Source organism: Musa acuminata, chromosome BXJ1-4, assembly GCF_036884655.1.
Source record: "Musa acuminata AAA Group cultivar baxijiao chromosome BXJ1-4, Cavendish_Baxijiao_AAA, whole genome shotgun sequence".
Taxonomy (NCBI): Eukaryota; Viridiplantae; Streptophyta; class Magnoliopsida; order Zingiberales; family Musaceae; genus Musa; species Musa acuminata.
The window spans coordinates 32949640-32977518 of record NC_088330.1 but is presented as its reverse complement, the minus strand read 5'-3'; the positions used below and the strand labels follow the sequence as shown (position 1 = coordinate 32977518).

The 27879-nt window shown below is 38.2% G+C and overlaps 2 protein-coding genes and 1 long non-coding RNA gene across 6 annotated transcripts; 1 reads left to right on the top strand and 2 right to left on the bottom strand.

Moving 5' to 3' along the window:
• The first annotated feature begins 3160 nt into the window (after positions 1–3160).
• Positions 3161–19135, top strand: LOC135654116 (MLO-like protein 10). 4 transcript variants are annotated; one of them, XM_065175563.1, is made up of 15 exons: positions 3161–3349; positions 9367–9424; positions 9685–9827; positions 10679–10795; positions 10914–10974; positions 15592–15680; positions 16051–16125; positions 16195–16283; positions 17244–17293; positions 17386–17426; positions 17510–17683; positions 17894–17929; positions 18021–18088; positions 18306–18366; positions 18512–19135. In XM_065175563.1, exons 1-15 carry the CDS (start codon positions 3221–3223, stop codon positions 18914–18916), a joined length of 1596 nt encoding a protein of 531 aa, XP_065031635.1. In that variant the 5' UTR covers positions 3161–3220; the 3' UTR covers positions 18917–19135. The 4 variants fall into 4 exon arrangements, with proteins under 4 accessions (XP_065031635.1, XP_065031632.1, XP_065031633.1 ...); XM_065175560.1 differs by having other exon boundaries at positions 9604–9827; XM_065175561.1 differs by lacking the exon at positions 16051–16125 and having other exon boundaries at positions 9604–9827.
• Positions 19136–19488: 353 nt separating this feature from the next.
• On the bottom strand, positions 19489–19913 carry LOC135654105 (uncharacterized). Its single transcript, XR_010502787.1, has 2 exons — positions 19775–19913; positions 19489–19691 (listed from the first exon to the last, which is right to left on the bottom strand). It is a non-coding gene; the product is annotated as an uncharacterized LOC135654105 (long non-coding RNA).
• LOC135654089 (monosaccharide-sensing protein 2-like) lies at positions 19914–26257 on the bottom strand. Its single transcript, XM_065175559.1, has 6 exons — positions 25959–26257; positions 25644–25766; positions 24768–25334; positions 22939–23891; positions 20863–21050; positions 19914–20708 (listed from the first exon to the last, which is right to left on the bottom strand). The coding sequence occupies exons 2-6, from the start codon at positions 25720–25722 to the stop codon at positions 20270–20272; spliced, it is 2226 nt and encodes a 741-aa protein (XP_065031631.1). The 5' UTR covers positions 25723–25766; positions 25959–26257; the 3' UTR covers positions 19914–20269.
• Between the last annotated feature and the right edge of the window lie 1622 nt (positions 26258–27879).

The following is a 27879-nucleotide window of genomic DNA, read 5'->3' as shown; positions in this document are numbered from 1 at the left end:
CATGCTGCATTTTCCGTATGAGATTTTTCGCACGCAATTTCTTAAAGTTGGTGTGTTCATATTGCTCTACAACAGGTGACGTTCCTGTTCTTATATCAAGATAAGTCCAACAAAATTTTCTTGTCGCTTGTGTTATCTATGTTAGGATTAGATGAAACATAGTAAAGATTATATTTATAATGCGAGCTCAAATCCAATTATGTTGAACAGATTCATAAATCTTGTTTTCAAATCAGAAACCAAATGATTTAAGAACAAGAGTAAGATAGATGATGTTTACATCTTCAAGTATCTTTCTAGAGATGAAACAAATATGTTCATTGTGATTCAAAGAAGAAACGAATATATTCTCATAACATTTAATTCTATTATTCCTTCGTATCTTAGCTCTACAGTAACTGACGTTCTGTAGATCCTTAAATGTGACTATGATAGTGCATGTTCATAGGGAAGCCAACCATCTACGTGAGAAGGCTTCCAAGTTTCGGAAATCTTTTTCTCTTAGTGTTATTATTATTATTATTGAGGTGATGGCGGACACGAAGAAACTGAAGGTTCGTGCATGTTCTTCAGCCTTCTCTTCCCGGTGCTGGGTTCCCTTTCTGGTGTTTCCTCGCGGTCGGATTGTGATCATGGCACTTGCAGAGCACCGTTTGACCCGTGACACGTAAAGTTGAGGAGCTGAAGCTGAAGACGGAGGCGCAACAAAACTTGGATCGTATGTGTGATGTCCTGGTGATGGAGGATTCTGGATCCGAGCAAAAGGTTTCTTAACGATGCATTTACTTCCATTGTTCTTGGTAAAGATTTTAATCTTGATCGATCAAGTGCAATGGTCCGTGGAAAGAGATCTAGACCTGAAGAACTAAGATTGTTCTTGAGATATCTTGTTCCGTTGATTCTCCAGTTATCGTTGAGCAAGAAGCCTTGTCTGCAACTCAACCTTCTTCTCCTTGCATTCCGTTTATTTTCCTGGTGCATTAATTGGATTCGACGATTGCCTGTAGGTTTCCTCCTTGAGAAACGATGAGGCTGCACAGAAGGTACAGTGCTTGCTTGATGAATTCTTTACTAATCATCTTATCGATCATGAACTAGAAGAACCCTAACTTTTGTTCTTTATGGATCGTCTCACTTATCATGAACATACTGCTTTTTGAAATGAAGGCAAAGCAAATCATGATCCTGAAAAGCCTTCAAAGCCAGAAAGACACCGAAAGGAAGAAGCTTTCTAGTGTCTCCGTAATGTTGAATTTGATAAGAAGAAGGGATAGAGTTATTAGGTTAAAATCACATTTATTTCCAGCAAGAGATCGACGGAGCCCAATCTAAATCTTAAGCGTGCACCCATTTCTATGCCCTCTCCAACGATCCCTGAAGTCAACAGAGAAACTACGACTAATTTGTGGATTAAAGCATTCCTGCAGTCGAACCAAGAGACATAAGGAACAAGCAAAAACCCAACTTTCCTCCCAAACCGTACGAAAAATCGAGCTAGAATTTATGATTCGGAGGAACTCTCTCAACGAACATGAAGGCGAAAACGATGGATGCGGATTTGGATCAACGAAGGACCTCCACACCACAGCAGTCATTTAGCTCTTTCTTCTTTATAAGGGAAATAAGATCCTTCTTTGTTTGAATGCATGGAACTAAAAGACAAAGAAGATCCACCCAAGATGTAAACTATTGACGTTGCTGACATCTATCGGTCGTGTTTCTCAGCTGCAAAGTTGGACACAGTCAAATTTCTTAGGAGTTTTCCATCCCATAAGGATATATAGAGGATTTTTTTGTTGTTGATATTTTGCCGCAAATTTGTAATGGTAACTGAAGACGATTAATTTTCGAGCGAAGAACGTATACAAGATCACAAAAAGTTGTAGCAATGGATGGTAACAATCTATTCAGCCATTAATATTTCTTGTGTTTGAGGCTTATAAACTGTTCTTTTTTCTTGTTTACTTACCACAAACAGGCAAAATCACTTCGTCTTTTACCAAACTGAAATGGGAAAGTCAAAACACTTTCTCTCTCTCTCTCTCTCTCCCAGATTGTCATCCAAAACACATGGAAGCCTGTTTCTCCTTCCTCGCTTCAGCTCAGTCAACTGCAGAACCAATTCAGCCATTACAAGTCAAACACTCGTAAGGTTTCTCTTCTCGCCACGCTCTGAACTCTTTTCAACCCTAACTTCATTCTGATCTTTTCCGCGAAGTAGACGATAAGCAGTGTGTGCGCATGCAGAAAAGCAGAGACTTAGCCAAGTAAAATGGCGGAGATTTCTTCATGCACAGTGACACAATTGGCCAGCAGACGATTTCTGTCGCCTGGAAGAAAGATCAACGACGTCCAAATCCCAGAGACGGGGACGAGGACGAAGCAACCTCGACGACAATCAAAACCCTAATAAATGTTCCTGACGCATGCACAGTCATGACACCAATTGTGTTTGTCCGCTGCAGCACTGATATTTATTTTCCAGTCTCCAAATACCATGGTGTGGAGATAGAGATTTCTAAGCAGCTCATCATGGTGATGAGGACATGACCTAGAAATGGTATCATCCACAAACCATCAGCTATCATAATCATAGTCTTTTGCAGTACCTAAACTTCAACATATACCACAATATAAGATACATTGAATAATATCTTGGGCATATTATTTGCAAGTCCTCCTTATGTGGATTTGATTAGTTGTAAGTAAGACAATTATATCAAATATATAAGTCCGGAATTTGAGTCCTATACATCTCCTCTGCTTTAATTGTACCTCCAAATGTAACTAATAATACATTCAAACATTCAAATAATTACACCTACAAATTTTTTATTACAATATAATGCCACAAGTTAGCATTATATTGTTTTTTACATAATGTTATATAAATATTTTTTTGATACAATCAAAAATAAAAATGACATTATAATTTAAAAATCATACCAAGTATATATTAAAAAATTAGTATAAGTATCACATGGCATTAAGTACCAAAAATATCTTTTTTAAATAAAAAGATATTATAGTATAATACTCTTAAAAGAGAATATAATTGCTTCCACTATTTTTTTAAAAGGTGTTTCTGGAAAATCACTCAAAATATATTATTCCTACAATTTTTGAGCTTCTCCTGCAGAACATAAAGCCAGCAGTGAAGAAGCTTTGTTGCTTTTTAAGTCACCCGGAGGAGGGCGGTAGGGTCGGAAGGTGTCGGAGAATGGCGGGAGGAGATGCAGGTGACTCGAGGGATCTCGACGAGACGCCGACGTGGGCCGTGGCGGCTGTCAGTTCGGTTTTCATTCTCATCTCCCTATTGCTGGAGAAGGGACTGCATCGCCTTGGAGAGGTGAGGGGATGCCTCGCTCTCTGTTCTCGTCTCCTGATTAGGAATTTTGTCGGGACGGTGCCGGTTTCCGTTGCTATTTATTGATGGTGTTGGGATTTTGCAGCAGGAAAACGGTCCAAAAGATTGTATCTTGGCTTTTGTTTCTTGTCGTGTTCTTGTAGTTCTTTCTTGCCCAACTTTTTCTTTGATTACATTTTTCCTACTGAGGAGAAGTTGAGGTGTACCCGTTAACCTTCAGGACGAGAGATTTTGCAAGGAACAAGAAAAATTGCTACTTTTTGACGGGTCGTTTTGGTTTTTGTTTGCGTTGGGCGAAGGATTGCTTTTCGTTTGCGGGACCGGCTTTTGTGACAGAGTGGAGAATTTATTTACAGCTTTACGTTTGTTTATGGCTTACCAAAACGTAGAGCCGATTCAGAAGAAGTGCCTCTCTGTCGGTTTATCCGTGGAGAGACTCTGTGGATGGAAAAGTGAGTGAGAAATTAGATATTGAGAGTTACTGAACATAAAAATGTTGAGATTTGATTCATAGTTATCTAGGTAGTTATCATAATCTAGTAATTATATGGTAGTTTCAATAACTACCTCAATCATGATCTAGTAGTCTAGTAGTTACACGATAGTTTCAATAACTACCTCAATCTCAGTAGAGAGTGTGTGCACTTGGGAATATCTTGTAGGTGTTCTTATCAATCCTCTTGTTTTAAATACTACATCGCTTTTCCTTTAATCAAAAGGAAAAGCGATCATGATCTAGTAATTATATGGTAGTCTAATAGTTATCTAGGTAGTTATCATGATCTAGTAATTATATGGTAGTTTCAATAACTACCTCAATCATGATCTAGTAGTCTAGTAGTTACAGGATAGTTTCAATAATTACCTCAATCTCAATAGAGAGTGTGTGCACTTGGGAATATCTTGTAGGTGTTCTTGTCAATCCTCTTGTTTTAAATACTACATCGCTTTTCCTTTAATCAAAAGGATTCTTTTACTTGCATCGTAGTATTCTGTTTTTCCTTGCTCTTCCATCCCCAACATTTGTGGTATCAGAGCCTAGTTTCAATTTGAATAGGGCATTATGGCTTTCAATGACAATTCTATCTCTCAACCCTTTATTCTCATCTTCTCGGACAAATGCTATGAATTTTGGAGTATCAAGATGAAGACTTTATTTAAGTCTCAAGATCTTTGGGACTTAATAGAAAATCGATATGCGGATCCAGATGATGAAATCAGGCTGAGGGAGAATAGAAAGAAGGACTCAAAGGTATTATTCTTCATTCAACAAGTTGTACATGAGACAATCTTCTCGAGAATTGCAGCAGTGACAACCTCAAAGCAAGCTTGGTTGATACTCCAAAATGAACAATCTTCTCGAGAATTGCAGTAACAACAACCTCAAAGCAAACTTGGTTGATACTTCAAAATGAACAATCTTCTCAAGAATTGTAGCAGCGACAACCTCAAAGCAAGCTTGGTTGATACTTCAAAATGAATTTCAAGGCTCATCAATGGTGATTACGATAAAACTTTAAACCCTTCGTCGTGAGTTTGAAATTTTGTTCATAAAAAACAATGAATCGATGCATGATTTTCTTTCTCGAGTGACTGAAATTATTAGTCAAATGAAATCTTATGGTAACATCTTCCTGATCATGTAATTGTTACAAAAGTTTTGAGAAGTTTAATTCTGAAATTTGATCATGTTGTTGCCGCAATTGAGGAGTCAAAAGATTTATCTACATATTTATTTGATGAACTAATGGGTTTCTTGTAAGCACGTGAAGCAAGGTTAAACAGGTCACTTGAAAAAGGCGAAAAGAAAGCATTTCAGGTTAAGGGAGAGTCTTCTACTTCAAAAGAAGACAAAAAATCAACAGGAAGAGGACGTGGCAGAAGAGGATTTCGTGATAGAGGAAATGGAAGAGGAAGAGAATAGGACACTTTGATGGGTATGATGAACAAAGGCAATCAAATTATGATAAAAAAAATTACAAGAGTGGAATTCAATGTCACTATTATAAAAAGTTTGGTTATATGAAGGTAGATTGTTGGAAAAGATAAAAGCAAACAAGCTATGTGGAGGAAAATGAAGAAAATAGTAAGTTGTTTATGACTCATTCACAAGTTCATGATATCTCAAATAATATTTGGTTTCTGGATAGTGGATGTTCTAATCATATGTCAGGTATAAAATCAATATTTAGAGATATTGATGAAACTCACAAGTTGAAAGTTAGACTGGAGATAACAAGCAAATCCAAGTGGAAGGAAAAAGAACAATTGAGGTGAAGACAAATCAAGGGAAGGTAAAATACCTTGATAATGTTTTCTTTGTTCCTACTTTATCACATAACTTGTTGAGTGTTGGACAATTTATAGATGATGGATATTCGGTTATATTTGATGATAGTTCATGCACTATTAAAGATAAAAAATCTGGTTTGATTATAGTAAATATTTGCATGACGCAAAATAAGATGTTTCCACTTGATGTGTCAACTATTGAAAGACATGCGCTTATCGTAACTCAAAAGAATAAGTCTAATTTATGACATTTAAGATATGGATACCTTAACATTAAGGGTTTAAGGTTGTTAAGTCAAAAAGGAATGGTTTTCGGATTGCCCAAGATTAATACACTTGATGTATGTGAAGAATGTATTTATGGTAAACAAAGTAAAAAATCATTTCCTATTGGAAAAGCATGGAGAGCATATAATTGTCTTGAATTAATTCTTGTTGACTTATGTGGACCTATGAATACAAAATCATTTGGTGGAAGTCAATATTTTTTATTGTTTACTGATAATTATAGCCATATAAGTTGGATATATTTTCTGAAACTGAAATATGAAACATTTGATAATTTTCGAAAATTCAAGGCACTTGTAGAAAGGCAAAGTGGTAGCCACATAAAGACACTTCGGACAGATAGAGGTGGTGAATTTTTATCTAATGAGTTTAATTCTTTTTGTGAAGAAAATGATATTCACAGAGAATTGACAGCACCATATACACCGGAGCAAAATGGTGTAGCTGAGCGTAAGAATTGGACTATCGTTGAAATGGCAAGAAGTTTACTTAAAGGAAAACAAATTCCAAATCAGTTTTGGGCAGAAGCAATTGCAACAGCAGTTTATTTGTTGAATATTTCACCAACAAAGGCTGTTATGAATCAAACTCCTTTTAAGGCTTGGTATGGTATGAAACCAAGTGTTAGACATGTAAGAATTTTTGGTTGTATTGCTTATGCTTTGGTGAATTCACAAAATTATCACAAGCTTGATAAAAAATCTGAAAAATGCATCTTAATTGGTTATTCCTTATAATCGAAAGCATATCAATTATATAACCCTGTTAGTGGCAAAGTTATTATTAACAGAAATGTTATGTTTGATGAAAGGGCAAGTTGGAATTGGGAGACCAATAAAGGTAGAACACAAATGCAGATTCCAGCAGAACTAGACACTCCGCAGAATCAAATGACAGATCCTGCTCCAACAAGTTCATTGTCAACCTCACCAAGTAGCAGTTCAAATTCTAATTCCTCAGATGAAACCCCTCCAAGAAATTTCATATCACTAACAGAAATTTATAACTCAACATTTGCTTTATTTATTTCAGATCCAACAACTTTTGAGGACGCGGTTGAAAAAGAGAAATGTAGAAAAGCAATGAAGGAGGAAATCAAGTCAATTAAAAAGAATGAAACTTGGGAGTTAATGGATCTACCGAAAGAAAAGAAAGCTATTGGATTAAAATGGGTGTTCAAAACAAAGTTTAATGCAGATGGAAGTATCCAAAAGCATAAGGCACAACTTGTAGCAAAAGGATATTCACAGCAACAAGATCTAGGTCTACTGCACTATTTTCTTGGGTTGGAAGTGAAGCAAGGATCAGATGAAATTTTTATTTCACAAAGAAAGTATGTAATGGATCTACTAAAAAAATCTAACATGATTAATTGCAAAGCTGCAGCAACACCCATGAATGTAAATGAGAAATTGAAACTTGAAGATGGTACAAGTTTGACAAACGTAAGGTACTACAGAAGTTTGGTTGGAGGTTTGATTTATCTAACTCATACTCGACCAGATATTGCATTCTCTGTTGGTGTAGTATCTAGGTTTATGCATAGCCCAAGCAAACATCATCTCGGAGCTGTTAAAAGAATTCTACGTTATATTGCTGGAACTACAGACTATGGTATTTGGTATTCTCATAAATTTTATTGTAAATTATTTGGTTTCACTGATAGTGATTGGGCAGGAGCTTTAGATAATCGAAAGAGTACTTCAGGCAATGTTTTTAGCCTCGGATTGGGAGTTATATCTTGGAGTTCTAAAAAGCAAGCAACAACTGCGTTGTCGACATCGGAAGCAGAATATGTAGCCGCAACATCAGCAGCTTATCAAGCAATATGGCTTAGAAGACTTCTTGAAAATCTTCATCAAGAACAAAAAGAAGCAATGGAAACATTTTGTGACAATAAAGCCACAATTGCAATGACGAAGAATCCAACGTTTTATGGAAGAACGAAGAATATAGAGATACACTATCATTTCATCCGAGATCTTGTAGCAAGTGAAGCCATAACAATGAAGTATTGTGGAACAGATGAACAAGTTACGGATATCCTCACCAAGTCGCTTCCAGTTTAAAAGCATGTTTATTTCATGTCGCAAATCGATGTATGTAACTATGAATCAAAGGCGAGTGTTGAGATTTGATTCATAGTTATCTAGGTAGTTACCATGATCTAGTAGTTATAGGGTAGTTTCAATAACTACCTCAATCATGATATAGTAGTTACAGGGTAATTTCAATAACTACCTCAATCATGGGTGACATGGGGAGTGAGGTAGTTACCACTAGGTCCTATAAATAGGACCATAGTTCATGAAGCAAGATATATAGAGAGTGTGTGCACTTGGGAATATCTTGTAAGTGTTTTTGTCAATCCTCTTGTTTTAAATACTACATCGCATTTCCTGAATCGAAATGATTCTTTTTCTTGCTCCTCCATCCCCAACAAAAAGCCCTTCTCGTTTTTGGTAGGAATTTTGATTGCTTTTCTTGAGAGTGTTAGGATTTTGCAGCAGTAAAAATATCGAAAGATCGTATCTTGGCATTTATTCTTTATTTTTTATTGTAATTCTTCGTTACTATTAGTTTTCTTGGAATTTATTTTATTTTTGAGAAAAAGATGTGGTGTACCCGTCAACCTTCATCACAAGGGATTTTACAAAGAATAGAAAGAATAATTTTCTACGTTTTGACTAGTTTATGTCTTTTTATTTTTTAGATTTGTTTGAGGGAAGGCTTGTTCTTGATTTTGTGATGGGCTTGTGGCGAAACTTTTTTACCGTTCTACGTTTGAATATGTCTTACAACACTAAATGATTCATTATTTGAAGAAACTTTATCCTTTATTTTCTCATCCCCTTTCCTTTCTTAAGGTTTCTTGATTTTTCTTTCTTGTTCTACTAACCAGGGTTCACAGATGTATATGGCTTCTGATTTCTTCTTCTAAGGTTTTATTGTTGGCACTTTTCCTGGGTGAGGTCTACTCATGTATGATTATTGTCATCGGAAGGCGTAATTTCTCAATATTTCTTGTTTCCACTTTAATGATGCTTTTGGGTTTCATGTCTTGATAACAGAATTGGAATATGACTATCATTTAAGTGTAATTGGTTCAAAAGTTTCTTCATGACCATTACATGTATGCTAATCAGTTTGATATTGTATTCTTGCAAGTGTTACATTGTACTATGTTACCAAGTTCAAGATTTGGCTCCTTCAATGACACTATTATTATGAAGCTTGAGAATTTTTGCGTCTATGTCTTCTTTTTTCATCATCTTTCATTTGTGTCAAGAACTTGCTTTGATTCTGTGCCACAATTAGAATCCAAGCCTGCAAATTGTCCAGTTTCCTTTTAAGTGTATATTTTTTTTCCCATTAGCCACAAAAGATATAATATCATTTTCTGTTGACTTGGGTACCAGTGGCTTACAAAGAAGCACAAGAAGACTCTCTTCGATGCCCTCGAGAAAGTTAAAGCTGGTAAGATCTGAAATTTCATTCCTGTGATCACACAAACATAGAATGCTAATTCTATAGTTCCATTTACATCCAGTTCTCATATGTGGTATCAGTAACTGTAGCTAACTCTATAAATTAGACAGCATAAAGTACTTTGCTCCGCAGACAAGTCGCATTGTGTTCACATATGGTTTTTGCAGAGTTGATGATTCTTGGTTTCATTTCCTTACTGCTGACCATTGGAGAGACTTACATCACCAAAATATGCATACCCTATAAAGTTGCAGAAACCATGTTGCCATGCCCTCTTAAAAACGACACATTGACATCAGAGGCAGGTGGAGGAAACCATAGGAGACTGCTCATGGACCAAAATGCCAAGCGTAGGATCTTGGCAGCTGGTTCACCTGCTTCATGTCCCATGGTGAGTAAATTTTTTAGAAGTATCAAATTGTTTTGGTTGTTCCTGCAGCTGTTTTGCAAAATTTCTCGGAAATATGAATGCACTTTTTGGTTTGTTTGAGCAAAATGCAATTTTTCTATTTGTTATATAGTTGCACCACAGATGAAATTCTTCACATTATTTTCTGTGAGAAAAATGGTTTGTTTATAGCTTATATATGCTAATTATACATCACTATTGAGATCTTTAGTATTTTTCAGGATATTGATAAGGGCATGTATTAATTCAAGTGTTTTATTCTGAAACCTGTAAAAGTATTGCAATACTTGAATAAAGAAGCCTATCATCTAATTTTTATGAAATAGTATAACATAATCATTTATGGTCTTTCCACCCAAGAGCGGCATCATCAGGACATATTTTGCATAAAAATCTATAGCCTCTGCCAATCCATATAATCAAAACATCCTGGTCATGTGGCATTTGTTGAACTATTTATTTGGTTGAGGGTAGATGCATGAAGTGTGGAAAATCCATCAAAATCAAGCATCACTGTAATGACGATACCTGTGCTCATTTATGTTGAGAATCAGTAGCATAGGATTGGAATTCCATCAACTTATTATGTTTAACTATTGTTTCATGCACTGATGTTTATGTTTTTTTAATAATTTACTGAATCTGACCAAATCCAACATGTAGGTAATCTTTCCACCTATTAAGCATCAATTTTCCTGAAGAACTTCATGATTCTGTTTCCTCATGTAAGCGACAAAAATAAAGTGAACTGTACAAATTTTGATGGTTTTATTACATAGCAGTGTGGTGTGGTGATTTTTCTGCTAGTTAATTGTTTGTGTTCTGATTTACAGGGAAAGGTGCCACTTATATCTGTAAATGGATTACATCAGTTGCACATTTTAATCTTTTTCTTGGCTGTGCTCCATGTAGCAAATAGTGCTCTTATAATGGCCTTGGGAAGAGCAAAGGTTTGTAAGAACTAGAGATTTCATTATCTTCTGCTGAAATAACTTCAGAATGTTCTCTATACATGACACTCTGTGATAGCATCACTTTTACATTGATTGGAGAACTTCTCTCATGCAGATACATGCATGGAAGGAGTGGGAAAAGGAGACTCAATCAGTTGATTATGCATTCTCGAGTGGTATGTTGCTCATAATTTTTTTTTGGTTAGCTATAATTACTTCATAGCTTAATCATCCACCTAAAAAGGGGGTTTGTTCCACATGAACTTCCGTACTATGGTCACAACTCGTGCTGTCTAAGATGCCACTGTTCTTTTACATTTTACAAGCAAAAATATTATGTTTCATGAACCTGGTTTGTACATATAAAATTATTCATGTGTGACATTTGTTTTGGGATAAGTCACACAAAGAGTAAGCGTTTGTATATAGATATGTGTCTGTATATTACATGTGTGCACATGTATTGTATACCAAGGACTGTCATCTCACACAGATCACCCATATCTGTCCTTGGCTAGATCGGTACATATCGGTCGGTACTAGTGTATACACTGGTGCATATCTATGAGTTGAAGAGAAAGAAGGGGAAGAGGAAGGTGTTGAATCTCGGATTTTGATGATGAAACTAATTGATTGTGTTTAGATGTTTAACTGCATTTTGAGTGATGCAGGTCTACTCGATCAGGATTAGACAGTTGACGCAGGAGGAATTGACGTTGCGCCGGAGGAGATCACGTCAGGATATTGGACGGCAGAAGGCTTCGGACGTCGGGCATCGGGCCAAGGAGAGCGGAATTACGCCAAGGATATCGGGGTTGCGGAGGTTAACCGCCGATTGGGCAACAAGCTGCAAGAGAGGACGATGCGCTGAAGAATCGGACGAAGCGTCAACCAATGACGTGCCGGGCAACAGAATGTCAATTCGCGTTGTAATAATTGTCTAGATCGGAGTAGAGTTTTGGCTTGTGTGTGTAGGATTAACTACGATAACGACGAAGACATAAAGCGAAACAAAGTGTCAGAGTCAAGCGCGAAGGATTTGTTGCGAGTTCGAGAGTTCGACGGAAGTCCGAAGGTTTGTCGAGAATGCTGCCGGAACTAGCCGAGAATGAGTAGGGAGCTTGTCGAAGGGTTTTTCGGAAGCTCGCCGGAAGGTTCGTTGGAAGTTCGCGGAGCTCGCTGAGAAAGGTCGGAGCTTGCCGAAGAAGCTCGTTGGAACTCGCCAAGATCAAATCGTGAAGTCTCGGAGCTTGCCGGGAGTCCGTAGAATGGTTTTCGAGAGTTTATCGGAAGACCGCCGGAAGCTCGCCGGAAGAAGTCTTGACTTGCGGACTTTGTAATAGCTTAGGAAATGTCTTTAAATTCGTAGTTAGCACGTTAATTAGGGTTAGGATTAGGTGTTAATCCTATAACCCAAGTAGGGGCCAATTAGGCCCGAGTTCGGACTGGTTTGGGCCAAGTTTGGAGCCCAACCAGTGAGCTGAAATAGTGTAGACGGTGGCACCGCCCATAACCCGAGAACTGAGCGGTGGCACCGCCAGCCTCGGGAACCCAAGAGAATTCAAAATTTGGAGCCCAAATTTGAATTCTTTTAGGGCCTATAAATACCCCTCAATTCTCAACAGAGAACACAACCTTTGAGAAAGCAATAGATTGAGATAAAAGTCTTAGAGAAGTCTTTAGCAAGTCTTGTTCTCAATTGCTTGAGTGTTCACCTCCTTCTTTCTCTTCAAAAATTTGTAAGAGTGTGAACCATTTGTAAAAGGTTGTAAGAGGGGTATTTATCCTTACCCTTCAAAGAGATTTATTAGTGGAAGTTGGGAGCCTCATTGAAGAAGGCTTCGCAAGTGGATGTAGGTCATTTGACCGAACCACTTTAAATTGGCGTGTTCTCTGGTTTGCATTTACTTATTGCTATTTACCTTACTGCAAACCTTCATACATGCTTTACTTCCTCATTACTTTTGCTGCACACCTTTACGAATACGCTTTCAAGTTAAGCACTTCCGAGTTCGATTTTTATCGTACGAAAGATTTTCCAAAACTGACGTTTTAATCCGCTGCACTAATTCACCCCCCCCCCCTCTTAGTGCCGCTCCAATCGTAACAGAAGAAACATATGGTGATGGAGAAAGCGGAGGATGGAGGAAGAAGGCGAAGAAAGAAGAGGTGGTAGAGGAAGAGGAGGAAGAAGAAGAGAAACAAGGATGAAGAGGAAGGAAGAAGAGGAATAAGGCGAAGGAAGAGGAAGGCAAATAGGAGTAGGAAGCATACCCAAAATTGATGATAAGTGGTAGGTGGCTATGGGCGACAATAGGTGGAGGTCACAGTCTTGTGTGTGGTGAAGAGGGCTCACGTTACCATAAAATAGTTCTTTTTTTTAATGTGTCAGACTGGACCATCCGACGTGGGGCAGTCCATGTATCGATTAATGCTCGGACCAGTACATACTGTCCATTTCGTACCAGTTGGGCCAAAACGGCCTATGCTATATACAAGTGGTCCACGTACCGATTCACACTCAGACTGGTACATACTGCTTGTTTCGTATCGGTTCGGGTGAAACGGTCTATGCTATATACACATAATCGCTGCACATATAAGCTTGGTAACCATGAGAGGTTATGCCTAGAACAAATATGTTTAAGAGATATGGAACATCTTTTCGCTTGTAGTTCCACAGTACCAACTAATAGACAGTGGATGCAGCATATGTATTTATCAGACAGGCGGGCATTGTCGAGGTTAGGCCTACACTAAATCTTCCCATGTTATTGCAAAGGCAATCAGAGTTGCAAGGCTAACTCTGCATGTACCATCAAATGTTGTCTTGCTATGATTGTATCTCTTTTGCCACAGAAGGCATGGAGCACTTTGTGATTCATGGCTGGAAGCTGCCATGTCCCAGTTTTGGCATGAACCCACTGGTACTCCTAAAGCTTCTTGAATGAGGTTTCCAGTGAGTTAATTTGACATAAATCTGAAGGTTTCAGATTGTTAACACTTGCCCACTTACAGCAGTTGGCTAGTCACTGTGATTTGGCTGCCACAACCTGAGTCTGTTGGTTGTACCCTGACACTGATATGTAAAGCCAATCAAGGCCTTCTGAACAGCCACAGGTGGTAGTTCTCTAGAGAAAAATAACCGAGAGGCACGAAGAACTTGTTCCAACCATTTTCTCTAACCCGTTTTTCCAACCTAAGCCTTTGAATAAATCATCTTTACACTACAAACCCTTCCAGTGTTGTCATCAGTTCCCCCTGGCCTAGTTCACCACCAAGGTTGCAGTCAAATATGAGATGCATATAAATAAAAAATTCAAAAGATATTCTGTATTCATACTGAACATGTATTGGACAAGCATTAGGTATCCCTTGGATACATGGATGATTTCCCGATGGCTTGAACTATCAAACCTTTTAATTAATTTTAAACAAATGGATGCTCCTGGGACTCTGGTGTAGGCATTGATTTTTTTAGTGTCATTCTTGATGATTGACAAGACAGATGCATCATATTGAATTCACTGTTTATGATTTGTATCTTACATCATTTTAAAGCTAATGGAATTTGGATGGTGATTTGTGATACTTTTCTTATTAAATGGAGTTATGGATCATCATTATGATTTGTCTTTTTTGTTAAAATTCTTGTTATTTTCCCTGCACTCTCAGATCATTGTTTCACTAAAGAGACTTGGATAACAATGCTCTATAATTACATGTCATTAGTCATGTTCTATGCTATATATGTAATTTACAACTGTATTTTTTAACCCTTTAAATAAACTCTGATTGTTGTAAAAGAATATATATTATAACACACTAGACTTCTTATTGTCTGTGGAGTGCCTATTCTTTTTTAAGATTCTACATATCAGTGTATGCAGATGCTTGATCTGTAAAGAGTTGTCCATGTCAACCAAGAAAAAGAGTTGCGATAAGTTTTAAACCGTTACATTTCATCTAAAAGACTAAGCTAGCAAGAAAGGATTATAATAAGCACTTGCATTCCCACTCATGTGCAAGCTGGATAAAAGCTAGACTAGGCACATGAACCCAAGCGCAAGATCACAACACTTGCCAAGTATTAACAGACTGTGCCAAAAATAAAAAAATAAAAAAATAATATATCTATATATATATATATATATATATGGGTAATATAACCACTGGATGGAATATTAATGAAAAAGCTGTTGAGCCAGGAGTTAAAATCATAACTTGATTTAGTTCCATGATAAGTTTTTAGGAATTGCAAATCCATCAAAATCTTAAGCTAATAGGAAAGGGCCCAACATTTTATAGAAGCTATGAAAAGTAGCATAGTAGACAGGTGAAGAAGAAAGAGAGAAGGTAGAAGAGAAGGTGGAGACAGAGAATGCAAGGTCTATATGTTGGGCCCATGAGCCCATTTATGCTCGACTATTCCAGCTGTTCTGCAAGAACAAGGATTTAATAGTTGCCAGTTTGTCACATTTGATGGGCTTTAATACACGTCAAATTCTATAGGAAATATTCCTTGGAACCGAGTTCAATACTAAGTTATATTTGTTTGCTTGTATTTAACTTCACCCGTTTGTTTATTTATGACTATTAATCATTTCGTCATTACATAGGTCACTATGTGTTGGTGATTTTCTCTTCAGCTTGTGGAACAGAAGTATTTAAAGAAGATCTTAGTCACTATACTTATAGCTTAGGTTTTATTTTGGATGATTTTTTATCCTTTTGGTACTATCCTATTGTCCTTTTTAATGTCATTGTGAAATATTTATGCTAAAACAATGCAGATCCATCAAGATTCAGGTTTGCTGATGAGATAACATTTGTCAAGCGACACGCAAGCTTTTGGAACAGAATCACAATCTTGTTATACGTTGTAAGTAGAGCTTGCTTCGTCAGCTTTCTGTTTTACTGTATAAATATATCATTAATTCTTGAGTGGTTAGTTTGATCCATTAAGACAAAATATCCAGAATTTTTGCTAGCTTCAATTCTTTTCATATGTTCACCTCTCTTGTAGTGTATCAATTAACTTGACCCCTTTACTGTAAATCTAAAACTTAAAAAAAAGAATTAACCTGCGATTATGATAAAGGTTGATGTTTTAACAGTTATAAAGTTCATGTAATATCATGTGCAGTGAAAATTTACATTTTTGTATTAATTTTGGTGCCATGCATCAAGTGATAGTTCCATTTTTGTATCACTGTGTACAATATGACAATCTGTGGTTTCATGTAATCCAGGTAAGCTTCTTTAATCAATTCTTGAGGTCTGTTAGTAAAGTTGATTACTTGACTATGCGCCACGGTTTTATAAGTGTAAGTTTTTCCCATGAAAAATTTCTTATGTTTAAGATTTGTACTTTGTTGATCATTTGAGGCTTGTAGGTCCACCTGGCTCCGGGAACAAAATTTAATTTCAAAAGATACATCAAAAGGGCTATGGAGGATGACTTCAAGGTAGTTGTTGGGGTCAGGTATTTTGATCACCAAACCTTTTTATTATTTTGTCAGGATTAGTATTTCAGCATTCATATCACCTGACATTTTATGTAACCATCAAAACAATCAAAGATGTTTCCATATTATTGTTCCTCACTTACCTAAATTGATTGCTTCCTAGAAATATTTTAGATGCTTAAAAAGTTCTCAAGAGTTTTTTTGAACTTCAAGTCTAGACACATTCTGGATAATTATACATACGCCCACATGTGAAACTAGGAGAAGAATTTAAGAACCTTAATGTAACGCGACAAAGTATACGATGCTTGAAAACATTTTGGTGAATGAAATAGGGGTCAGACTATATAATAAACATTAGAGGAGGAGATAATCTGGTCTTTCAATGATACAAGCAAGGATTCTCTATTTGACAATGGTTTGATAACCTACCAGATCAGACAGTACCAGTATTATACAAAACTATACTGCCTAATATCACTGAATAAAATATATAACAAAATAAATATGAATGGCATTGGATCGATATCAAGCTATGTGCTTCGATATCAATACTTGATCAGACTGGTAATACCATTCTATACCAACTAGTGCGGTTGAGATTTGAAACCTTGATTACTATTTGATCCCCCACATTTCCCATTTTTGAAGGATCGAAACCTTTATTTTTCTAAATCATGGTGCATATTTAGCAGCAAAACCTTGTTTTGCCCCCTTCTCATAATTTGATGTTCACTATGCAAAACCGCCATTGTATAGGTCAAACATGATATTCATGTTAGCAGTCAAATAAGCAAGGCTCATTTTAACTGTATTGACTGTTCTTAAATTGTCCATCTACTTAATGTGACCACATGAAACAATATATGTTCAAGCACTTCATAGATATTCCTATATGAAAAAAACTTCAATTATGATTTAAATTTTCTTATTACTAAAACATTAACTCTTATCTTCATTTCTTTCTGTCTGAACAGTCCTATTTTATGGGCTTCTGCTGTGATAGTTTTGCTTCTTAATGTTCATGGTAAGTATACATCTTGTGTTGTTTAGCATGCAATAGATAGTATCACAGAAATATTGCAAGTTTTCGGCATATGACAATACTTCTCCCATCAGGATGGCAGGAACTATTCTGGGCATCAATGGTTCCTCTAGTTGTAAGCCTGAAATGTTCCTTAAATGTGAGTGATACACCATGTTGTTTAGTTAGAATCACTAATCTTTTGTGTTAGTGATGCAGATAATTTTGGCAGTTGGAATGAAGCTGCAGGCAATTATATCAATGATGGCTAATGAAATCCGAGAGAGGCATACAGTTGTCCAGGGCATTCCTCTGGTGCATCTCAGTGATCAACACTTTTGGTTTGGGCATCCTAGATATGTTCTGTTTCTACTCCATTTGGCACTGTTTCAGGTCAGCGATGTTTTCTTGTCGTAGTTCACGTCATTGTGGCACAATACAACCTTTATTTGGATGTTTATCCGTCAACAAAATATGGCATTTGTACATGCAGACTTCTAGTGGTGGACTAATCATAATATGGTCTATTTTTTTTTAAATCATTCTCTGATTAATATCTGGCTTTGTTTGACATCTTATTTGCTGTTTTTACATGTGTTTCAGAATGCATTTCAGATTACATACTTCTTTTGGATATGGGTAAAACTCATCCTTTTAGGGCAGTTTCTTCATCTATGATGATCACTATATTTTTCTTGCAACTCAAGGTGCTCCGGCTTACTTTATGCAGTATGAGTTTGGGCTGAAGTCTTGTTTCCACAATGAATTTAAGTTCATCGTCGCGAGAATTATTATCGGGTAAGCTTCAAGAATCTCACTCCTTGTTACCTTTTTTTCTCATGAGGGAACACTCTTTTATTGCTTACAATTGAAGTGTCCGAAAAAACAAAGTAACCATGAGCATTCTAAAGAAATCTCCAATAAGAGATCTGATGAAATGATTACTTAGTTACCAATCAGATGCCTATCCTTTCCTTTACTAAAGGACCTTCTTCCTGTAATCTTGTGATTGCAGAGTTGGGGGCCAAATTTTATGCAGCTACTTTACACTTCCACTATATGCACTTGTATCTCAGGTATTTGTTCTTTCTTCTATTTCTGATAAATGTTTGCCAGAATGCATGTAAAACACCTTAACTTGCATAACTTATCACTTGGATTAAAAAATGTTGAGTTTATCTTTAAAAACTTGGTCAAGGATGTTGAAGTTTTGTTCTTTAGATGGGGTCACACTTGAAGAGGTCCATATTTGACGAACACACGAGCAAGGCTCTCAAGAGATGGCATCAAGGCGTGAAGAAGAAGCTTAAAGAAACTTCACAATCTGGATCAAGGACCCCGAGCCCTAGGGTGAGCCCAAGGGCGAGTCTAAACGTATCCCCTGTTCATTCGATGCATCGATACAGATCGATAGGCCACATGGGGGAAGCACACTACCGTTCTCCACGGAGAGGTGCCTCTGACCATGGCAATTCAGGTGGAGAAGTCGAGATATCCTCCTCGGAGATCAACCAGGGGGCAGGACCAACCGGGCAACAGCTGCATGTGAAAGAAGGACAAGATCAAGAAAACTTCTCATTCTCATTTGCACAACTTCCTGCTCAAAGTGGACAGCAATCAGAGTGATGACCTTTCATGATCATGTCTGATGTTAAAATTGCTTGCAAAAGGCATGCCCTGAACTTGTGACAGTTGCTTGTTTGCGTGTATATGGTCTTATAATAACATCACGAGCTTGGACAAAGCAGCTTGTAAGTATGGATTCATCAGTTTACCTGGATTTCTTAATGTTTACATATATTTATGTTAATGTTGATGGTCTGAAGATTATGAACTTGCATTCAATCAACTTTCCATTGTTCCAGTACATATACACTGTCTCATTTCATATAGATCGTTCAAGGTAAATGTTAGTTTGTCAAAATCTTTGAGAAGAGGACTGCTTTGGGATGAAACATTACTTGAGAGTTCCACATGACTTAGTTGAAAGCGAGTCTTTCTGGAAAAGGGTTCGGTCTATCGGATGCTTACTCGGATCGAATCCAATGAAAGATACATATGACTAGTTTTCATTGGTAAAAAGAATTACCATTTTCATAAATATGATGATGTAAATGATCTGATACCATTGCTGGATATAACAGCATTTTGTTTCAAGGGATAACAAGATTGGAGGACTTACATGAAGAATCAGTGGATTCAAGAAAGTAATATTATTGTAGAAATCAACTCCATGGCAGATGTCCAATCTAACAATAGAATGATCTTGGCATCCTAAGATGGCTACATATACCATAATCCAAGATACATACGATAACACATGAACTTAAGATGATCAGCTCACGACAAGAGCAGCCGCGAATGTATCAGGGTAGCAGCCATGCAATCAACTTTGACAGTTCTGAGTTGAAGAGATGAGAAAAAAATAGATCAATATCACGACGCTCACAGATTTCAACAGCCATGAATAGATGAACTGCTTACCAGCTTTTCAATATGCTGTTTTAGCTGACAATTATGTCTGGTTTGTCTGTTCGGCTTGAGCCAAATGCAATAGTTTTCCCCTTTTTTTAATCGGTATATAGAATTATGCTAAGAACAGAAATATCATCGAGACCAACCGTGCACACAATTATTAGCTTCAAATTCACAGAAAGTTTTACTGGTTGCATCAGTTCCTAGTCGTAGAAGAAATCCACGAAAAAAAACATTCTTACATAAGAAAATATTACAAGGAAGAAGAAGATAATGCCATTGAAAGGAAGGTAGATGAACTCCAAACGTCGACTCTTATCATTACCAGATCGAACACCAAATACTAGATCAAGTACCTTGGGTTGCTTAAATGTGCATCTCTTTTGGTTTCTCATCTGTAGTCTCACTCTAAATGCTCACACACAGTAATTTCATCTTTAGAGGTATGCAAGAAATGGCCAGGATGTCTGATGATACCTTTGTGATAATAATAGCTGAGTGCAATCAATTTCGTGCAGCAGCTTGTTTCGCCCCAACAGCGAAGAACTCTGTGATAACTTCAAGAGGCATGCCCTTTGTTTCGGGAACCTTTAGGAACACAAACACAAAAGCTATGACGCAAACTATTGCATAAATCCCAAACACGCCAGCAAGGCCAATGGTGTCAAGCATCACAGGTAGGGTGTAGGTGACTATAATGTCTCCTATCCAGAAAGTAAGTGCACAGATAGCTATGCACACACCACGGACCCGAGTCGGGAAGATCTCTGCGCAAAGTATATTTGGGACTGGTCCAAATCCCATGACAAAGCAGCAGAAGTAAACAATAACGCTGACAGTGGAAAGCACTGCATGAACCACATTGCCCAGTTCTACGAGGTTGGCAACAACCAAAACAATCAGTGATGCTATTAAGATGGGGATTGTGAACAGCAAAAGGAACCTGCATAATGTAAAAGGAGAGACAAAGGTCGTTGTTTAACCCATGGTGCAATGCAAAAGCAGGGAATAGAACACTTAAATAAATACTGCTGATGCTAACAATCATGCAAATAAAAAAGGCTAGATATGGACTGACAGAAAAGAAGCCGAATTACCTTCTCCCTGACATATCCATAAGCCTCATGGCAATGCCAATACTGGGAAGCATTAACAATGTTGTGAGAGCACTAATAAGGAGAGATGCTGAATCTGAACTGATGCCGATATTTGAAAGCAGGACTTCAACACCAGCTTGCTCAAGAATCTGAGGAGTGTAGTAGAGCACCCCATTTATGCCTGCAAACTGCAAAGCAGAGAAGCAGTATCAAACAATGGCCTTTAATGAAATATAAAAGAAGAAAGTTTCTTGAAAGCAATCTATGGTAGTGTGAAAAATTGTTAGATCTTGAATCCTGATGGCATGGTCGCTAATCAATGCTCATGAACTGGAAACGAGGCAGTGTATGACTAAAGATGAAAAGCTTATTGAACATATAGAAGATACAACAAGAAAGAACTAAGCATGGATGTTGTGCTAAGAATATTACCAAATCATGAAAAAACTGAACATCAAAAGAATGTAAATTTTGTAGGTCCTAACGAAATTTAAAGTGAAATAAACCCACTTTCTCTTTGGGCGAAACATATACAAAGTTACTTCTCCATTGGTGGAAGGAAGAACAGACATGTATTCATAGAATAGTCTAGCCTGTAGTTTGCTAAATAAGAAGTTACACAATTCAGCTGAAGATACAAATCATAGTAGTATATGGTTTGGTACATATAGTAGTAGCAATTGACTGTAACCACTCAAACTGCTGAGATCACAAGCCAAAATGCGTACCAAAGACTATGAGTCTGTAAAAAAGAAATGTGGAGGTACGAAGAGGTCATTTCAGAAACGTCAATGAAGATTGTTATTGTTGTCTGTTCGTACAAGACTAGATTTTATGTTAAAATTGAATCAATCAGTTCAAGTACTAAAGCCAAAAGATGAATGTTCAACATCAGAAGAGTTCCCCTGATGCTTCGAAACATGTGCACATAATCAAACTGGTGCCGTGACATAACTTGTAAATCTTATATCATGTTCTTTCAAGAGAAAGTGAAAAATCTGATAACCTGATGATAACATCTATGGGAAAGTCTTAACGATTAACCAAGCAGCATGCTTTTCATAGTCTGTGTCACCAAAGATTATGCAACATCAATTCTTTAAGATGTTAAAAGAGTTACCAGCCCTGGAGTCCAATATTGAAATCATTTCAGAGGTTTTGCCTTAGTTTGTCCATGTCAATAAACAATTCTAAATACCTCGACTTTTTTAAAACAGGTCCGAGTCAAATAGCAATGATTCGAAGCACATCTTTTTACATCACACTATTTTGGAAACCTAATGACTCGGCCGTATGGATATTTAAAATACAGGATTTCCAATCCTAGCAGGAAAAGGAGGGAAACGGACATTCAATGTAAAGTGAGTACATTGAATTCCATACTCGATCTCATACATTCACTAAATGAAAAGGCAGTAATGCAGCACAAGCTGGAACTTTTGGTAGGGAAGAGAAGGCAATGCTAATTTATGGATCAAGTTGGAACCTTTTGTAGGGAAGAGGAGGCAATCTTACGAACTCAAACACTGGGGCATTATGGCATATTAGATCCATTAAAGCTTCCTTAGTCTATACAAGCATAAAAAATCATTAACAATGGGGTATCAGTATCATCTGATGCCCCATACATTTGAGAAGAAAAGAGGTTGTCATTATACCTCTAGTAGTATATGCAATAAATCTTGTGATGAAGGCCATGACACTTCATATGGAAGTATTGCTCGAGAGCAAAGGTTGCAATCAAGTGAAAGAATATGATGATGGCATAAAGTCTTGCAATCTCACAAAAATGTATTTACATATAAGCATTTACGAAGTAACCATTAGAGAAAAAAGAGGTGTCGAGTGTTTTACTAATTGGAATAACAGGATTACTAGAATATTCAAATTTTTCTATGGAAATGTAGGTCATAAAGTTGCCCGGAGACCACCAGGGAGTACAAGAAGGATAAGCTTTCCCAGTTACTAAAACCAATGAAAGGAGTCACTGAAGATGCTTGAAACCAAATTTTCACTATAAGCTAAGTAGTCTAAGCAAACCTAAAACCAATATCTTTCCTTCACATGTAGACTTACCTGCTGAAGGATCTGGATCCCAATTCCAACAAACAAGGCATGTCTTACTCCTGCTTCAAAAAGATCTGACCACCTTGGCCCTTTAGCAGCTGTTTCTGATGGATGAACCATTGCTGGGCCAATTGGATGCTGGTCCATGAGCTCCTTAGAATAAAGAGCAGGCTGACTCACCAATGCTGCAGCCTGGACAAATGCACTGCCTTCATGGGCTTCACCTCCTGGAAGCGAAACAAGAGAACCTCTCCGTGACCCAGGGACACCCTCCTGGTGTAGATAGATTCTTTTGAACCCTCTGTCCTTCTTCCCATCTTGAATTTCTTCCTCTGACCATTTCCAAGCCAGCTGCCATCCCCCACCAATACCCATGCTACTGACTGCCTCTCCAGCATTTATGTGGGTCAGACTACTAGTTTGCCTGAAAACACTGTCACTTGGTGGGACACCGTCCCTCACTTCCATGGCTGTTGTTTGACGAGAAAGTAATGGACTGTGTACATTGTCATCAGACTCATCTCCTCCAGCATCAGATGCATAATCTTCACTCTCCTGTTGAAGATTTTCCTCATCCCACTGCTCATTCTTAGGTTGCTGCTCAGCCACACTAAACATGCTTCCAAAATTAGGAAACAGTGTGCTTCGCATGCTGCCCATCTCAGGTGGCTTCTCATGGACACTTCCAAATAGGGTCACCAGAGGATCCATCAGTGGTATGTTACTCTGTATTTCCATACTACCACGGCGAGATAAAAGACTGAAAGCACTTCCAAGGATGCTTTGCCCCTTTACGGGCCGAGCAACCAGGGCAACACCCTCTTCTGGCCCGTACAACGTGATCTGTTCCTTGTCAGCAATTGCTCCCTGGTCATCAAGCTCACTAGCAGGGCCAATTATGTACTCCTCAATGGATGTCTCGCCACCTACTCCCAAGCCCTCAACAAGAAGGGCCATTTCTCCTGTGTACTTGAAAGAAAAAGAAATAAGCAAATCCTGTCGCCAATTTGCTTGGATATTCACTTAATTTGACCAAAGAACAAAAACTGTAAATAACAAATTCAATGCACAAAAAAGAAAAAGTGCAATATTAATGAGCAACTGTCAGGCCAGCATCAAAGGCAAGTCTGGAAAATAATCTCTTTAAATATATAAAGGTAAGGCTACGTATATTGGTCCCCAAACCCCTACGTATATTTAAAGGTTGCTAGGCCAGCATTAGACTAAATATTTTGGATTCTTTGAAGTTCAAAATTAAGTGAAACATTAAAATGACTGCTCCAGCAAGACAACAAAGAAAAATAGTAGCCCTTGATATTTGACATCTTTGTTGTTTGCTGAGTTTGTTGTCAACCCCCTGGCAACATCATGAAGTACAAAAAATGCACATGTTATTTAAGAATACAACAGTTTTATTAAACGATTTTTTAAGAAATACAAAATTTGAGAATGCACAGATATGTGTGTTTATTTGTAATGAAACAGTATCATCAAAATGTCTGTAACCGGAAAACAATAGTTGAACCACACATCAACAACATAAGAACTTAGCAACAAAGAATGCAACACCTAAAAATGCACAAAAGAATATCTAGCACTATGATAAATTTGTATGAGTTTCCTTTAAGATTTTTTTTCTAATTTCTCAAGGATTTTCATGGTTTGTACAAAGGCCGGGGGCAGGAAAACTTAAAAAGAACAATTTTAGTTATTAAATAAGAGTAACATTAATAAAAGAAAGAAAGTACTCATTCATGTGACAGTAATTTTATTAATTAGGAATCGTGAAAAGGTTTCTGAAACAAATTAATATAGTGGCAAATCATGCTACCACAAACCTGAAACATCTTCCCTTCCACGTAATTTTTGCAAAACCAATTTTGCTTCCAGCATTCTCCCTTTGCTTACGAGCCACCTTGGAGACTCCGGCATATAGAACATTGTCAGTAAGAAATATAGGAGGGAAGGAACAAAGAGAACACCAAGCATCACTCGCCAGTCTGGATTTGCCATTAGTGACATCCCAAAAACCATACAGTATGACAGAAACATGCCTCCGGAGCCACTGAACTGCGGAAGTGTATTCAACAATCCCCTTATCTCTGACGGAGCAGTCTCAGAAATATATACAGGAACAAGCGTCACAGCAAGACCTATTCCAAATCCATCAATAAGCCTTGCCAAGAGCAAGACATAGACATTGGGAGACCATAACATCACCAAACCACTGACGAAATATAAGACTGACGAAATAATTAGCATGGGTCGCCTACCAACCATGTCTGATACTGCTCCAGAAAATGTCGTGATGATAGTAGCACCAATAAGTGACATGGCTACTATTAACCCCTCCATAGTTGGCTGGGTCTCCAATTTAAATTCCTTTTTGATGTACAGAACAGCTCCTGAAGTAAACATCACAAAGACAATCAAGAATTTAGATGCAATTTCATGTGCTCTATCGATACATGTAGAAAACATCGAATATAAAAAAGAAACAAGGCAATGGAAAATCAAGATTTCCATCAGAGTGAACGAATGGATAACATGCCAGAATCGGTCGAGGTTAAAGCTTTATTCATCGACAGTGAGGACGAGAGAGAGGTCCCGACCACAATTCAAACAAGACATGAAAGCAATTCCATGTCAATCTTGACCAAAAGACTTGATGGTAGTGATGCTGATAAAGTGCAAGACACTTAAAATATACATGCCTGCTATGGTGGCATTATCCCATCCCTGCAACAAGTTCCCAATCGAAGCAGCTACCGCAACAAGAACAGCTCCCCTCATCTTGGCACCAAAGGATGAAGCACCTTTTTACTAATAAAAGGAACCTATAACAGAAAGCCCAGATGAGACTCCCAGAAGAAAAGGCGAAATCAAATATTCTACCAACTCAAGATAACCAGAGTCATAGTATCAACTCGAACTATATTCCGTTACGAGATGATTCGCGAAACAAAACAACGATTTTGAGATGTTAAACAGATAGGGATACACCATCGGAGGTCAGAGGATTCTCATACCGTCGAGGAGACCCAATACCGGCTGATCGATGGACCAAAGATCAAGTCTTGCAGCCCATGCTTTCGCCTGCGAAATGGCACCGGATCGAGAAGAGAAAAAAACGGCGATTTCTTTATTATGGGAACCCTAGAACCGATTGGCTGCTTCGAATCTCGGACCTCGACGGGCTCCGAGCACGGGGGCCCAGGCTTAGAAAGGGAAAGGGAAAGGGAAAGAGAGAGATTCTCCTTTAGCGGCTGAATAGAAAATTAAGAGAGACGAGGGATGAGCAACAGCAGGACTAAACCCCCCACCCCCCCCCCCCGTGGCACCCGACACTTGGATCTCTCTCCCAACGCTCTCCAGCTCTCCCCTCTTTGGAGTTCGCAGCTTATCTCTTCACGGACTGCACTTTAAAGGAGCGAGTGAAAGCTTCAGAAAACGCCAAAAAAGCACTGAAATCACTGCTATGGCCGCTTCGATCCGACAGAGAAGCGGTAAAAATCTCAACTTCTTAAAGCGTTTTTTCGCACCGAAAACCCTCCAAGTACGCGCTTTCACACGGACGGCCTCTGAAAACGAAAGAATCGCACCCAACCCAAAGCTAAATCTTTCTGCAAAAACAGCCGCAACACTGCATCTCGCTCGACTACTCGCTTCTAATGTCTCCAGCCCCCGTAATCTTTGGAGGATCTTCTCTTTCCCCAGAGAACAAACTCGGTCCCTTTCCTCTGCTTGCATTTCGCCATGGGAGCCTCAGAACTTCAACCAATCCGAGGAGCTGAAAAAGGAAACAAACTGTCGCAGTGAAGCTGTACCGATCCGTCAACAATCCCCTTCGCTCAAACGAAATCGCTGAACCTCGTGCGGGCTCGCGCCGGAGCGCAAGAAAATGATCAAGAACCCGCCTTTGGGAGGCAGTCCAAGCGCGGAAGCCACGGTTCACATCCAGGAGACGGCCGTGGAAGCCGACGGCGGAGGAAGATAGTCTGCTTCATCAACATCCATCCACGTCTGGCCAACGCCGGCCACTGTGGAAGCGTCATCAGCCACTTCGTCTTACGCGACCGCTACCCATCACGCAGAAAGATAATTAAAAGACAAAGCATGTTCTATAAATTATTATTATTTATATTTAATGAGGCCCAATTAATTCCTAGGATCTAACCATAGCATACCCCACCCACCATCTAAAGCATAAAGGTAGTTTATTTGGGCCCACAAAGTTGTGACGTTTAATTATGTCATGTCACAAATTATTCCCAATCACTAATCAAACGTTTAAATTAATATATCACTGCTTTATTGAATTGTCTGTTCTTTTAATTGATGTGTTCATTTCATTCAATCAAATAACTTGACTTTTTCTTGAGAGAGAAAAAGATTCAATTACGTTCCCATCAAAGCGAGCCAAAAGATCTGTGAATATGGAACGTCGTCGTTCTGATTTGAAATCGATATATGCAATTCGAATCTATAATATCTTAGCAACACATTACGATATTTTCCGTTCATGTGTGTAGTTGAAATAGCTCATCGATGGAGGCCATGATCTCGACGTGTGTTTCGTCGAGGGCGGGGGGATGATGATGATGATTGATGGAGGCTGGGATTCTCGATGCTTTCAAATCGAACCGAGAGATGAATGGCATCGGTGTGATGGTGTGTGTGCGTGTTCTTTATCGAAAGAGACGAAGGGCAGCTCACCTTATCGTTTTGGCACTCTTTGCTAATTTAATCACCATGATTAGCAATCACAAAGTGCAGATGGGCGCAGACTGTTCAACCAGGACAGGCGCCGGACCGCCCTGATGCGGATGTGACGGTGTGATGTGCACCGCCAACAGCGGGTGGTGGCTCCCCACCGGCCACCACCATCACCACCACATTCAGTGGACAGAAAGCAATCATGGAAGCGTTCTGCTGTTTGGGTGGGCCCAC